Genomic DNA, 13,653 nt, shown 5'->3' on the forward strand with positions numbered 1-13,653 from the left:
CACGCTGTTGTTCATCAGTTTGAAGAGGTTTTTCTCGAAGTCATTTTTCGCTGCGGTACGCTTTTGCGTGTTAAAGTCAATGTAGGGGCGCATCCAGGGTTCCTGCGTGAATTTTAGGACTCTGTGGATCTTCTCTACGCGCATTCCGTGTCGCACGTAGAACTGCAGGTTGCGGTAATGTACCACATACTTCTTCTTATCCATCAGGTTCATAGTTAGTTTCCTGTACGGTTTGTAACCAGGGCACATTTGCTTTTGCAGCGGACTTAGCTGCTTAAATGGTATCTCTATCGCTTCTGGTGCTAAGGGGAACTCATTGTGTTCGTCGTGCAGGCGCTCTGGGTACTCCAGATCCACTTCTAAAACGTAACCCTTGTCTTCCTCCTTTCCTACCTGCATGTAGAAGTCTATCGGCTTCACTGGATCCCATTCGAAGTCTCTCACAGGTAGGTACTGTGACATTGCCCAACCATAAAGGTTATTCGCATCCAGGTAGTAAATGTATGTGGTTGGTTTCTCTGGGTCGTGCTCTACTAAGGGGTTGTTTGCGCGGGCGTAACGTCGGCTGGGTCCGCATACGCCGCCACGAATACCGTCTTCCATAAAGCGGTACATGTCGTACTCCGTTAGGAGATCCAACTGCGCATTTGTCTTCTTTAACAAAGCACTCCAGCTGAGCCCAGGAGCCGTGTAGAAATTAGCGGGATCCAATCCGTAATATTCTATAGCCATCTTTCTGAAGCTTTGGAAAACGTCTGCAAGCAGCACTACGTCAGACCTTAGGTAGATGTCGTGGTAGTCCCCCATGTTCTCACAGGAGTACTTTTCCCACACGTCTAACGCATGCTGGTACTCCTCATCCTTTATGCCGGACTCGTTTAGGGTGCTGTAGAAGCGATCTTTGGGTGGTAGGGACTCTTTGAATCGATCCCAGGAATCCATGTATTCGTATGGGTAGACTCCTTTCCTTTCCGCACCATATTGACTGGAAATGGGAAAGTTGGTGTTATACTTTACGAGGTTTGCCAAGGAGTCCGCCATAAACTGCTGCGAATCTAAGAACTTTAGCTTACCCACAGTTACGGACATGTAGCGCTCTTTGTTGTTGGGTATGCATTTGACGTCGGAGCCGTCTGTTCCTTGTAGTAGCAAATGGGAGTCGTACCCGCGGAGGTTGTGAAAGAACACCGGAATCTCCATATCTGGATTTACTTTGAAGTTTATATTGCATTTCCAATGAGCCGCTCCTCTGTATTTACCAGTGATGTGGCAGTGATCCCTAACCTTATCCACATAGAAATCCTCAACAAATGCTTTGTGGCAGTGAATGCAGTGCGTGGAGGGCTTTCCCGGCTTCTCACCTTTCTTAGCATACTTCCCGCATTTAAAATGAGCTTCTCCTAGATACTTTCCATCTTCATCCCACGCTTTCTTGGCTCGTCTTCCAAACTGAAGAAGCGTATGTTGGCAAATGTGGCATTTTTTTGCCTTGTTAAAAGCCTCCTGGTTCTCTTTGGTAAATTCCATCTTCTTTGGACGTCTTAATTGTTCTCTTATCTCCCCCTCCTCTTCTCGCAATGCTTCTAGAAACTCATTAGCTGCGTTCTTACCTCGGTAAATCACAGGAGGGTTTGCTTTACCGTCTGATCTGACTACTATGTAACCAAAGGAGCAGATCTCGTGTAATCCTACCTTATTCGTGGCACCACGTTTCTGCTCTTCCTTAGTTATCAACGCTTCGAAGTCTGCATATATCACGTAAGGCACTTGCATCTGCTTTTGATGGTTTGCGTATGAAAGCTCTTTGTTGGTGGGCATCTGGATCCGTTGCGCCACTTCTTCGACTCCGCGGCAGATCTCATCGTGTTTCTTTAGGGCATTTAAGGATGTAAATGACAGCAAGCAGCAGTCGCAGAAGTACTTTTTGCCTTTGTGCTTAGTATGTCTGTAGAATAGTCTGCTAATGTGTTTAACCCATGAGTAGTGTCCGCCGTGGTAGAATAAATGTACGCGCTCTCCTTTACTTTTTGACAGAACTAACGGTACTATCGTCTGCTCTCTGACTCCGTAAACGTTAATTGCTAGATCGTTTATTTCCTCAAATATGGGGATGTCTATCAACTGCATGGGAAATTCCACACCATCCCACTCTAAATCGTCTGTGGGATACTTACTTATCCTACAGGGATCCTTCTCTGCTGGATACAGTGCAGACCTGATTGCCCACATAAAGCATCGATTGTCTTCATTCTTCACGTTTACAATAGCCTTCTTCCTTTCTACCCACGTTGGTAGCGGTACGTAACTCCCCCCTCGTATGGGTACGTACCTGGCCATACTTATCTCTATTCCTTCAACCTCCTCTACTGTCCAACCCGATCCTTCTTTCGTGTAGTTAGACAGCGACTCCATTATTGCTTCTAAGGCTTCACTGAGTGACCTATCCAGATTCGTGGATTCTAATATCACTAACGACTTTGATCGCAACATTGCTGTCGTCATTACCTCGTCTTTTGACAAACTTACTTCTACCATTATGCTCGCTTTCAGGGCTCCTAATTCTTCTATACCTTTTCGGAGAGTCCTTTTAACCTTCCTTTCTGACTGACGCCAAAACTGTCTAACGTCAATCTCACCGTTACCGGGTATTGACACCGTGCTGAAGTTGCTTTGGGATTCCATCTATATAATAGGAAATATTTTATACCTAATACCAAGCACTTTTTAGGTCGTCGTAGTCGTACTCACAGTCCTGACAATGCCAAAACAATTTAACCTTAGTCTCAAACTTCTTACCACATCCACAATCATAACTGCTCATACACTTCGTCTTCATTTTCAAATGCTTTTTCAAATCCGCTTCTTTCTTAAAAGTTCTCTTACATTCTTCGCACTCCATATATAGACTAACATATTTAAGTGCGCTGTTGCCCTCAACCACACTTGGAGTGGGGGTCGTCCGTAGGTGGATTTTTGACGCGGGTCTTACCCCGTGTTGAGATTGCGCTGGAACCCCCATTCCCTATACTACTATATCCATATACACCTTCCTGAGAGCTGTGTATCTGGTAAGATGAAAGTATCAGAGCAGACCAAAGGTTACATTCCCATCTCGAAGCTTGCCAAAGGAGATGTCATTCGTGGAGTCACTGGGTCCGAGAAGAAGTCTGCCTGGTGCAAAGTGGAAGCGGTATTCCTTGTTGCACAAGGTCAAAATCAAACCACATATGATGGTTTTACCGCTGACCATATGGTAGTAGACAAAACCGTACACAGATATGGTAATGAGGGACAGAGAAACGATGGGCCAATATATACTCTTTCCACCGACTGCGATGCAGCAGAGAATTCAGCTGGTCAGCTATTCACACCAATAAGTACCACATTCTGTCGTCATGAACTTACATGGAGTGAATATCTCTCCTTGATTGCTGCGATACGTCGCGTCACAGCCCGCACAGGAAACTTCTGGTACGACCTGAATGCTTACCATGATAATGACACCGCTTCAGTTCCACGTTGGGTTGAACAGCTTCCCCCATTGTGTGAAGAACTTCTGCGTTGCGCACGGAAAAGTGAATGCCAAAAGTTTGAGTTTGTAACGGCAAGGTTCGTGCATGAGCATCTGAATGTGAAATTCGCGCAAGTCGTCGACAGAGCTTTTCCACACCTTGGCGGTAATCTCAAGAAGTCGGAGTCAGGAACAGTGTCAGAAGTGGTTAGCCCGAAAAAGCAGAGTTATACCATCATAATAACATGTTCGGCGGTCGGTGGGATTGCGTTAGCTTTGCTGATGTTTATTGCCATTTTCCTTTATTGCCGTCGTTCTCGAGCTCGAGTCAGCAAAAAGTTGCAAATCGACGACGCACAACCCAATAAAAGCCAGCCTCCAGGGAACGTCTCACTTGATCATACTAAAGCATGAAGTTGCAGTAACGGATCTGTTCAGAAGCAGCTATAGTTCAGAAGCTTTTTAGGGTAGCTTTTTACTGCAGCAAACATAAACAGGCAAACAGACAACAAACAAATAGCTGAACAGAAAGACAAAAAGAGAGTCAAACGCATTCAATAAATCACTCACTGACATTTTTATCGAGACTTTAATTATCCTAGCTACAGCTCTCAGTTTACTAGACAATGTTTAGTATTTTTATATCGCACATTTTTATAGCCAAACTGGTATACATCAGTTGTTAGGAAAAAAACAGCTTTTTGCATTTTCCATTCAGTTATACAGGCAGCACACGGAAAGTGACGAAAAAACGAAAGAAGACTGCTTTAGGAACGAAGTGAGTGCTGTATCAGCTTGTACTACAGGACGGAGCACGAGAAAATTAGCTTTCTTTAATGAAAATATGTTCTAGTTTTTAGTTTGTAATGTTGTAGTTTTCGATATAGTTCTGCAATGTTTTAGAGCTGAGGCTGATAGACGCATAGCCGTGCTCCTCTTAGAAAGCACAGTTTTAAACCAATCACAGTAAGCGTGTGACTTTAAATACATCAACAGAAAATGACTAATGCGCTTATGTTTAGGTTTAGTCGTTAATTATGTGGCTGCTCTTATCTACTCTGCATTGTGAAAAAATTTCCAGTCATGTGCAAGATTATTGTATGACTTGTGGGTAACCATGACAAATAAACTTGATATGATTGCGATTCTGTAGATATTCTGGCTGCGCGCACCGCGCGCTAATTTTGGTACTCATTTGAAGGTTCTAAGAAAAACGTTGCTTAGTAACGAACGGAAGGTTTACTTGCCTACACAGGGTTTTTATATCTTTTTCAAATTTTCCTTCAAATTTTATCGATACCCTGGCTGAAACAACCTCTGGGCTGATCAAAGTCAGGGCACGGTTAACTTACAGATCAAACCCTAAAACAACCTCTGGACCGATCTTAAGTCAGGGAACGGCTAACTCACAGGTATAACCTGAAACAACTGGGCTGACGAAAGTCAGTCGGCTAACTTACAGATCAAATTGAAATCAAGGGCGTTAGGTTTTGCAGAGGAAAAGAGGGCCGGGGAAAAAATTCACAAATCAATTGAGTCCTAACAAACTCTACTCACATGTGATATATGAACCCGAGAACACAGAGGTGAGAGAGGCGCTATGACACCATTAATGCACTGAGTTCTTGATTTCCACCCTTGCCTGAGCACTTGTCCGGAGATCATCGTTTATTACCCTATACACCCAGTAGAGCTTTTAATTATGACGTCAATCGCATAGAACAACGGCTTCCTGGTCCAAAACTAAAACCAGACAAATAAACTATTCAAGATTTTTCTTACTGTTTCTTCATGACAGGATTTGTTGTCCAACGTTCTAATTTTTTCAAGTGGACGTTCAACAAATGAAGACAGTTTTTGCTTAGCGGCTCTTGCAAGCAGTTGTGGACCAGGAAATACGTCCCAACTTAAAAGCTCCATAGCAAATGAGAATGTAATGAGATTGAATAGGCCACAACTTACCAAACATTGGTTTCTTAGGCCACAGCAAGACTCTAATTGTTGTGGGCTCATCAATCTTGTTTGGTGTTTCTTCCTGCATGGCTAAAGGAAATGCATCACCGCGACTCATGCACATATTGTGAGGAACTTGTCTGTCAGTCAAGTAACATGACACCTTGAAGATAAGTCTGGTTAAAGAAAATGAACGTTTAGATTAAGCAGTCTTGTCGTGACCTCTTATCTAGCCACGTTACTCATAATGTTGATTGAACCGAGGGGAGTGCAATTTGGCCTGAAATCAAATGAGCGACAACAAAATTGCAGGGCTGTGTAGCCTATAAGTTTGATTTCAGACCAAAATCATACGACACAAAGTTAAATTACCACTTAATCATATCCATCTTGAAATCTCCTAAAATGATACCAGATTTACTTTTCAATTTCAATTTTAATTTTAGTGTAAAATTTAGTCAAAAAAATGTCTTTTATCCAAAAAATCCCCTTCACTTTTTCCTTTCGTTTCTTTTTTTCTGTGATGTGATTAGTCAAATGCTATGTTTTCTACAATTTCATTGGCTCTTCAAAACAGTATGATTTTAAACTCAAAATGGTGCGATTTGTGATTAAATTGCACTGCTGAGAACCAGACAGATTGCAGCTGATAATCCCCAGTGATTTCAAAATGGATAAATGCAATAAGGTATGGTAGGATTGACGATTTCAGGTTCCTACTTATGATCAGGACCGAGCAATCGCTTGGTTTTTGTCCAAAGATTCATACCTTTCATCACTAGGAATCCTCCTGGCTCTATACAGGCATTCAGAAATGGAGGATCATCTTTAAAGTCTGTCGAACAAAACATCATATTAAACAGGCCAGATCAGTCAATGTACTTATTAAAGATATTGCATGAAAAGGATTGCCATTTTGGATTGGGGAAGGGGCCAGGCTAATACTTCAAAAATCGACAGGGTAAGTTCGCGATTTTGGAGGTCGCATATTTCGCTTTTTTACGGGGGTGGGGGGGATTCTTCAGTCACTTTTATTTCGCGATTTATTGCGTAAATCATCTATATTTTTTTCTACACACACAGACTATTTAAACAAAATGACCTTTTTTACGCAACAAAAGAGTAAATATTTCACGATAGAAAATGATTTCTGTTACTAACTATTTAGCCTTTATCTGGATCGATAGCTGTCACTTGTAATTTTCGTATCGTATTTTCACGACACCAATGGGTATCGCGAAAATTTCATGAGTGGCAGAAGCGTTGCATCATGGGGCTGTTTTAATGGACGCTTTTTAAAGACCTTTAATATTTTTTATGGCGTCTTTTTGCTTGCCGATACTGAAGAGTACATGATAGGAAACCTTAATTGTCGTGTTAATTTTCAAATTTCCCTCGTTTCTTGAATCACAAAATGCCAACTGTCTTAGGAAGCATCCTCCAAGATAGCCCCACAATGCAATGCTTTTCTACAACTCCGGGACTGAGGCCAATCAAAATCGATTGGTTAAGAGTGGTTTTAGAATCTAAACCTAGTTCTTGCCTACAATTCCCCCTTTTCCTCTCCACGATGACCAAACGGTAAAGTTTATTTGAAATAAGAAATATTGTTACTAAATTGACCTAGTATGTTTCTATGCAACCTTGGAATGCAATTTTAAAGACAGCTTATATTTGCCAGTGTCAAACATATTAAAGAAATAGACATTCCAGCCGACGTTAAAGGATATTTCACGCCGTTATTGTCTAGTCGTAGCGTTATAAAAATAAAAACCAGACGTGTGACTTGGTTTCGTGGAAATGAGCTGAGCTCTTACTACGTGTTTTACTTTTATTCGATCTTGTTTCATATAAAAACAATAGAAAATAATAAGAAGCAAAAAATGAACAAATAAACAATAAGGAAATGATAAAGAAATATGAAATACATTTTACAGATTTTTTTTCATTTTGAACCGGCGGAAGTAATACTCCAGTTTCGAGTTCCCTGTTGCTTAGGGCCAGCCTCGACTTTGTGGAATTTCAAAGTGTTTTTATTTATCAATTGACACAGTTTTCTTTGTTATTCGCAAGGCTTTATTTTTGTTAGAACCCTCATTATAAATGCGAGGTCAATATATAGTTATTAACCCGGTTAATAACTATATATAGACCGTTCGCATTTATAATGAGCAACATTTGATAGAAAACCTTCTCAATTGATAATTAGAAAACTCATTAATAATTCATGAAGAAAACACAATAGAAATCATGACCATGAAGGTGATTTTATATCGGATAAAGATTCGTCTTCATTTGCATAAACTTTAACTTGGATTTTCTCTATCAAACTTGGTTCATTTCGTAAAAAAATCGGTACACAATGAGAACAAACATCATAAGTTTTCTAAGCCGTTCAATAATCTCGCAGATCGTGTTTTATCGGGTCTAAAACCACTCGGCTGCGCCTCGTGTTTTATACCCGATAAAACACTCCTGCTCGTTTATTAAACAGTACATAAAATACTTAATTACCTATAAAATACTTAATTACCCCATATACTTAATGTATATTATTGCCTCCGTTCGAAGTAATTAACTCTTACGTATTGTTGACGCGGCAAAGTTGTGCATTATTTACTTTAACGCTGGTATTCATGAATATCTCGGAGTAAATACATAACAGTGAATTTCCAAAAAAGATAAGGTGGATGATGTTGATCCACAGCCTTCACTTTTATTTTTGTCTTCAGTCCGGCAAGAGTTTGAGAAAGTGACTCATATTCCGCTGTTTAAGGTAAGTGAGTCATGTAACCCTTTTTCGGTTTGTTTTGAACTATTTCTCTGAACAAACCAAAAACTTTTTTTTTTCTTATTAAACGTCCTCGTCGTTTGCACAGAGTCCAAGAATTAAACTACTTATTAATTTTTTGATAAAACCATTGGATTTTACTCCTTATCGAACTCCTAACTATCTCCAGCTAGTTTTATATATCTTGGTACAATATTTCCAGCTTCTTTTATATCATCTCCTTACTTTTTTAAGTAGGTTTCGATAAACAGAGTGTTTCCTCGGAAAAAACATTTTTAAGTGGCGTTAGAGAAGTTAGAACTCCTATCCTAGTTCATATTTCGTAAAGATGAAATATGTGTTTGGTGAACCAGGTATTGAGATGGCTATATGCCCAAACTTTTACTCTTGCCAAATGTGTGTTTTTATGTTGTAGAAAAGTTTATTTTGCGCGAAAAATTCGATGGCCAGTTTGCTACACGAAGCAACTTCAACAAAACGCCATGGGAGTGGGGACTCTGATTCTAAAAAAGCGGGGATGCTTGTCGTACCTGTAAGGGTTCCAGATCAGCGATTTGGTACCTCTTAGGGAGTAACAAAATTAAAAGACCACCAGAGAGTAAGCCAGTACCTTCGTGAGTATTATTGAGGCAATAAGCTAGATACCCGAAATTATATTGGTGACAGCCAGAATGCGACGCTTATATGTTTCTAGGCAATCTTGGAATGTAATAGTGCAGACAGCTAATCCCCGAGCTAATCCCGTACATTTAAGGAGGCTCTGGGTAGTTTTGGTCTGGCACACCTAGCCGCATTGAAACGGCTACAATTTCTTCTTGAATAACTCGATCTGCAAGCACTTTTCACAATGTCAGGAAAGGATTAAAGGTTTCAATAATGATAAATTAGTTTAAAGCGGCCTTTTCATTATGACGTCATGATGACATCATAGAAATCGTTTACTGCTTATTTTCTCGAAAACTAGACCTCAACTTTCTTTTCTGGAATGAGTTTGATGTGTATAGCACATTTATCATAGACTATATAGTGTATAGCACATTTATCATAAATTATTGTAGATTATAACTAAATTGATGTCATGCACGCTAAATTGCAATTTTTAAACATACCTATTTCTCTTTTTCCCAAAAAATATCTTATAATAATTTTACAGTCAAACCAGCTCATGCGTTCCTATCAAGGTTCAAAGATTCACTTTTTTATCATTGGAAGTTTGATTTCCATCTTGCTTTGAAGTTTGCCCGCATTAATGAAACGAATGTTGCAAATTTGAAAAATGGGCTCGGATTAAAAGCTTATTTAGTTCTTCACAGATTCGTGCAAAGCTAAAATTATTTCTACAATAGACGACTTGCACTAAGAGGTCACGTGATCAAATCCGCCATTGTGGCTGGCATTTTACATAATTTTAGCTATGCGAGAATGTAAAAAAAGATGGCGGATTCTGGTTGTTTTTTTGGTGACAAAAGGTAAGTTAGCGCACTAAATAACTATAAAAATCCCCTTTTCTTGCAAGAAATATATTCTTAGTAGATATCTAAAGTAGATTTCTGCTATAAACTAGCCAAGAAGAGAAAACAAAAGATATTTTTTGCGATAGGATGTGAAAACCTATGAAGTGCTTAGTCTTGTTTTGCCGGCTTCATGACCTTAAAACAACGACTTCTTGTCAAAACTTTTCAAGTATATTTCAACTTCATTCTTGAAAACGGCATTTTCTTGCAAGAAATATACTTTTAATTGATATTTTAAGTAGGATTTTGCTATTCATTCGCCAGGAAGAGGAAAAATATTGCATGTTTTGAGGTCATGAAGCCAGCAAAACGAGACTAAACACTTCGTAGGTCTTCACATCCTATCGCAAAAATACCATATTTTTTTCTCTTCTTGGCTAGTCAATAGCAAAAATCTACTTCAGATATCTACTAAAAATATATTTCTTGCGAGAAAAGGGGATTTTTATAGTTATTTAGTGCGCTAACTTACCTTTCGTCACCAAAAAAACTACCCGAATCCGCCATCTTTTTTTACATTCTCGCATAGCTAAAATCCTGTAGAATGCAAGCCACAATGGCCGATTTGATCACGTGATTTCTTAGTGCAAGTCGTCTATTGTAGCTGCTATTTTAAAGTTGTTTGTGTGGTGTATTGTTTTGTTCAAAAGGTCATGCCTTTCACAAATGAACATTTTGAAGTTTTGAGATAAAGGCCGGGATTGAAATTGACGACGTTCGTTTCATTAATGCAAGTTCCAAAGCAGGATGGAAATAGGATAGGAACGCATGAGCTGGTTTGACTGCAACTCGATTGATTGCCTTAAAATTTGAAATAGTGAGTTAAACTATTGACTATATTTATATTGCTAACCAGTTCTCATACATGCGCACTAGTGAGACCGCTAATAATAATTTGCATTTTCCACTTTTCAAAATTTGTTGCTCGTAACTTTTTGTCTGAGTAATTGTAGAAAACCTTTTTAAATGAATATATTTGATTTGCTATGATCTGAACTGAGCTGAATCTGAATGAAAATGAATATGACTTTTTATACTTTTCAGGCACATCTTACTTTAGAAGCCGCCAGCATAATGAAGCAAATGATAATGTTGTTTGCGATCTGGACCTTTATTTCCATTGGCTCCATAACTCATGCTGGAATAATCGATATCCATATACACCTTCCTGAGAGCTGTGTATCTGGTAAGATGAAAGTATCAGAGCAGACCAAAGGTTACATTCCCATCTCGAAGCTTGCCAAAGGAGATGTCATTCGTGGAGTCACTGGGTCCGAGAAGAAGTCTGCCTGGTGCAAAGTGGAAGCGGTATTCCTTGTTGCACAAGGTCAAAATCAAACCACATATGATGGTTTTACCGCTGACCATATGGTAGTAGACAAAACCGTACACAGATATGGTAATGAGGGACAGAGAAACGATGGGCCAATATATACTCTTTCCACCGACTGCGATGCAGCAGAGAATTCAGCTGGTCAGCTATTCACCCCAATAAGTACCACATTCTGTCGTCATGAGCTTACATGGAGTGAATATCTCTCCTTGATTGCTGCGATACGTCGCGTCACAGCCCGCACAGGAAACTTCTGGTACGACCTGAATGCTTACCATGATAATGACACCGCTTCAGTTCCACGTTGGGTTGAACAGCTTCCCCCATTGTGTGAAGAACTTCTGCGTTGCGCACGGAAAAGTGAATGCCAAAAGTTTGAGTTTGTAACGGCAAGGTTCGTGCATGAGCATCTGAATGTGAAATTCGCGCAAGTCGTCGACAGAGCTTTTCCACACCTTGGCGGTAATCTCAAGAAGTCGGAGTCAGGAACAGTGTCAGAAGTGGTTAGCCCGAAAAAGCAGAGTTATACCATCATAATAACATGTTCGGCGGTCGGTGGGATTGCGTTAGCTTTGCTGATGTTTATTGCCATTTTCCTTTATTGCCGTCGTTCTCGAGCTCGAGTCAGCAAAAAGTTGCAAATCGACGACGCACAACCCAATAAAAGCCAGCCTCCAGGGAACGTCTCACTTGATCATACTAAAGCATGAAGTTGCAATAACGGATCTGTTCAGAAGCAGCTATAGTTCAGAAGCTTTTTAGGGTAGCTTTTTACTGCAGCAAACATAAACAGGCAAACAGACAACAAACAAATAGCTGAACAGAAAGACAAAAAGAGAGTCAAACGCATTCAATAAATCACTCACTGACATTTTTATCGAGACTTTGATTATCCTAGCTACAGCTCTCAGTTTACTAGACAATGTTTAGTATTTTTATATCGCACATTTTTATAGCCAAACTGGTATACATCAGTTGTTAGGAAAAAAACAGCTTTTTGCATTTTCCATTCAGTTATACAGGCAGCACATGGGAAGTGACGAAAAAACGAAAGAAGACTGCTTTAGGAACGAAGTGAGTGCTGTATCAGCTTGTACTACAGGACGGAGCACGAGAAAATTAGCTTTTTTTAATGAAAATATGTTCTAGTTTTTAGTTTGTAATGTTGTAGTTTTCGATATAGTTCTGCAATGTTTTAGAGCTGAGGCTGATAGACGCATAACCGTGCTCCTCTTAGAAAGCACAGTTTTAAACCAATCACAGTAAGCGTGTGACTTTAAATACATCAACAGAAAATGACTAATGCGCTTATGTTTAGGTTTAGTCGTTAATTATGTGGCTGCTCTTATTTACTCTGCATTGTGAAAAAATTTCCAGTCATGTGCAAGATTATTGTATGACTTGTGGGTAACCATGACAAATAAACTTGATATGATTGCGATTCTGTAGATATTCTGGCTGCGCGCACCGCGCGCTAATTTTGGTAATCATTTGAAGGTTCTAAGAAAAACGTTGCTTAGTAACGAACGGAAGGTTTACTTGCCTACACAGGGTTTTTATATCTTTTTCAAATTTTTCTTCGAATTTTATCGATACCCTGCCCGAAACAACCTCTGAGCTGATCAAAGTCAGGTACGGCTAACTTACAGATCTAACCTGGAACAATCTCTGGGCTGACGAAAGTCAGTCGGCTAACTCACAGATCAAATTGAAATCAAGCGCGAAAAAAAAAAAAAACGGGAAAAAAAATCACAAATCAATAGAGTCCTAACAAACTCTACTCACATGTGATATATGAACCCGAGAACACAGAGGTGAGAGAGGCGTTATGACACCCTTAATGCACTGAAATCCTTGATTTCCACCCTTGCCCAAGCACTTGTCCTGTTTTCAATATAATTATGCACTCGTGGTGATCATCGTTTATTACCCTAGACATCCAATAGAGCTTTTAATTATGACGTCAATCGTATAGAACAACGACTTCCTGGTCCAAAACTAAAACCAGAAACATAAACTAATCAAGATTTTTCTTACTGTTTCTTCATGACAGGATTTGTTGTCAAAAGTTCTAATTTTTTCAAGTAGAGGTTTAATCATTGAGGACAGTTTTTGCTTAGCGGCTCTTGCAAGCAGTTGTGGATCAGGAAATACGTCCCAACTTAAAAGCTCCATAGCAAATGAGAATGTAATGAGATTGAATAGGCCACAACTTACCAAACATTGGTTTCTTAGGCCACAGCAAGACTCTAATTGTTGTGGGCTCATCAATCTTGTTTGGTGTTTCTTCCTGCATGGCTAAAGGAAATGCATCACCGCGACTCATGCACATATTGTGAGGAACTTGTCTGTCAGTCAAGTAACATGACACCTTGAAGATAAGTCTGGTTAAAGAAAATGAACGTTTAGATTAAGCAGTCTTGTTGTGACCTCTTAACTAGCCACGTTACTGTTGGAGCTGCCTGGGTCAACATGTCATTCAGATTGAAGGGAATTGGAGGTGCCATTTTCAAACCCAAGCAACAAGCTAGCAATTTTAGCACGTTTTCAA

The 13,653-nt window shown here is 39.7% G+C and overlaps 3 protein-coding genes across 3 annotated transcripts in view; 2 read left to right on the plus strand and 1 right to left on the minus strand.

The window, feature by feature from the left end:
- LOC116295236 (GDP-D-glucose phosphorylase 1) overlaps window positions 1-13,653 on the minus strand; it is a 41,048-nt gene that overhangs the window by 22,875 nt on the left and 4,520 nt on the right. The window contains exons 9-11 of the mRNA XM_089024302.1: window positions 13,320-13,486; window positions 6,234-6,299; window positions 5,474-5,640 (exon numbers count right to left, since the gene is read on the minus strand). Of these exons, the coding sequence (XP_088880428.1) occupies window positions 5,612-5,640; window positions 6,234-6,299; window positions 13,320-13,486 (262 nt within the window). The 3' untranslated portion in view covers window positions 5,474-5,611. The remainder of the gene's footprint in view (window positions 1-5,473; window positions 5,641-6,233; window positions 6,300-13,319; window positions 13,487-13,653) is intronic.
- Window positions 2,973-4,656, plus strand: LOC148905078 (uncharacterized). Its single transcript, XM_089024304.1, has one exon. The coding sequence runs from the start codon at window positions 3,074-3,076 to the stop codon at window positions 3,923-3,925; it is 852 nt and encodes a 283-aa protein (XP_088880430.1). The 5' UTR covers window positions 2,973-3,073; the 3' UTR covers window positions 3,926-4,656.
- Window positions 8,109-12,543, plus strand: LOC116295244 (uncharacterized). The gene is made up of 2 exons (XM_031703019.2): window positions 8,109-8,240; window positions 10,814-12,543. Exon 2 carries the CDS (start codon window positions 10,844-10,846, stop codon window positions 11,810-11,812), a length of 969 nt encoding a protein of 322 aa, XP_031558879.1. The 5' UTR covers window positions 8,109-8,240; window positions 10,814-10,843; the 3' UTR covers window positions 11,813-12,543.

Source organism: Actinia tenebrosa, unplaced genomic scaffold, assembly GCF_029948245.1.
Source record: "Actinia tenebrosa isolate PJP-AT-01 unplaced genomic scaffold, QUT_ActTen_1.0 PGA_scaffold8__29_contigs__length_14323225, whole genome shotgun sequence".
Lineage (NCBI taxonomy): Eukaryota > Metazoa > Cnidaria > Anthozoa > Actiniaria > Actiniidae > Actinia > Actinia tenebrosa.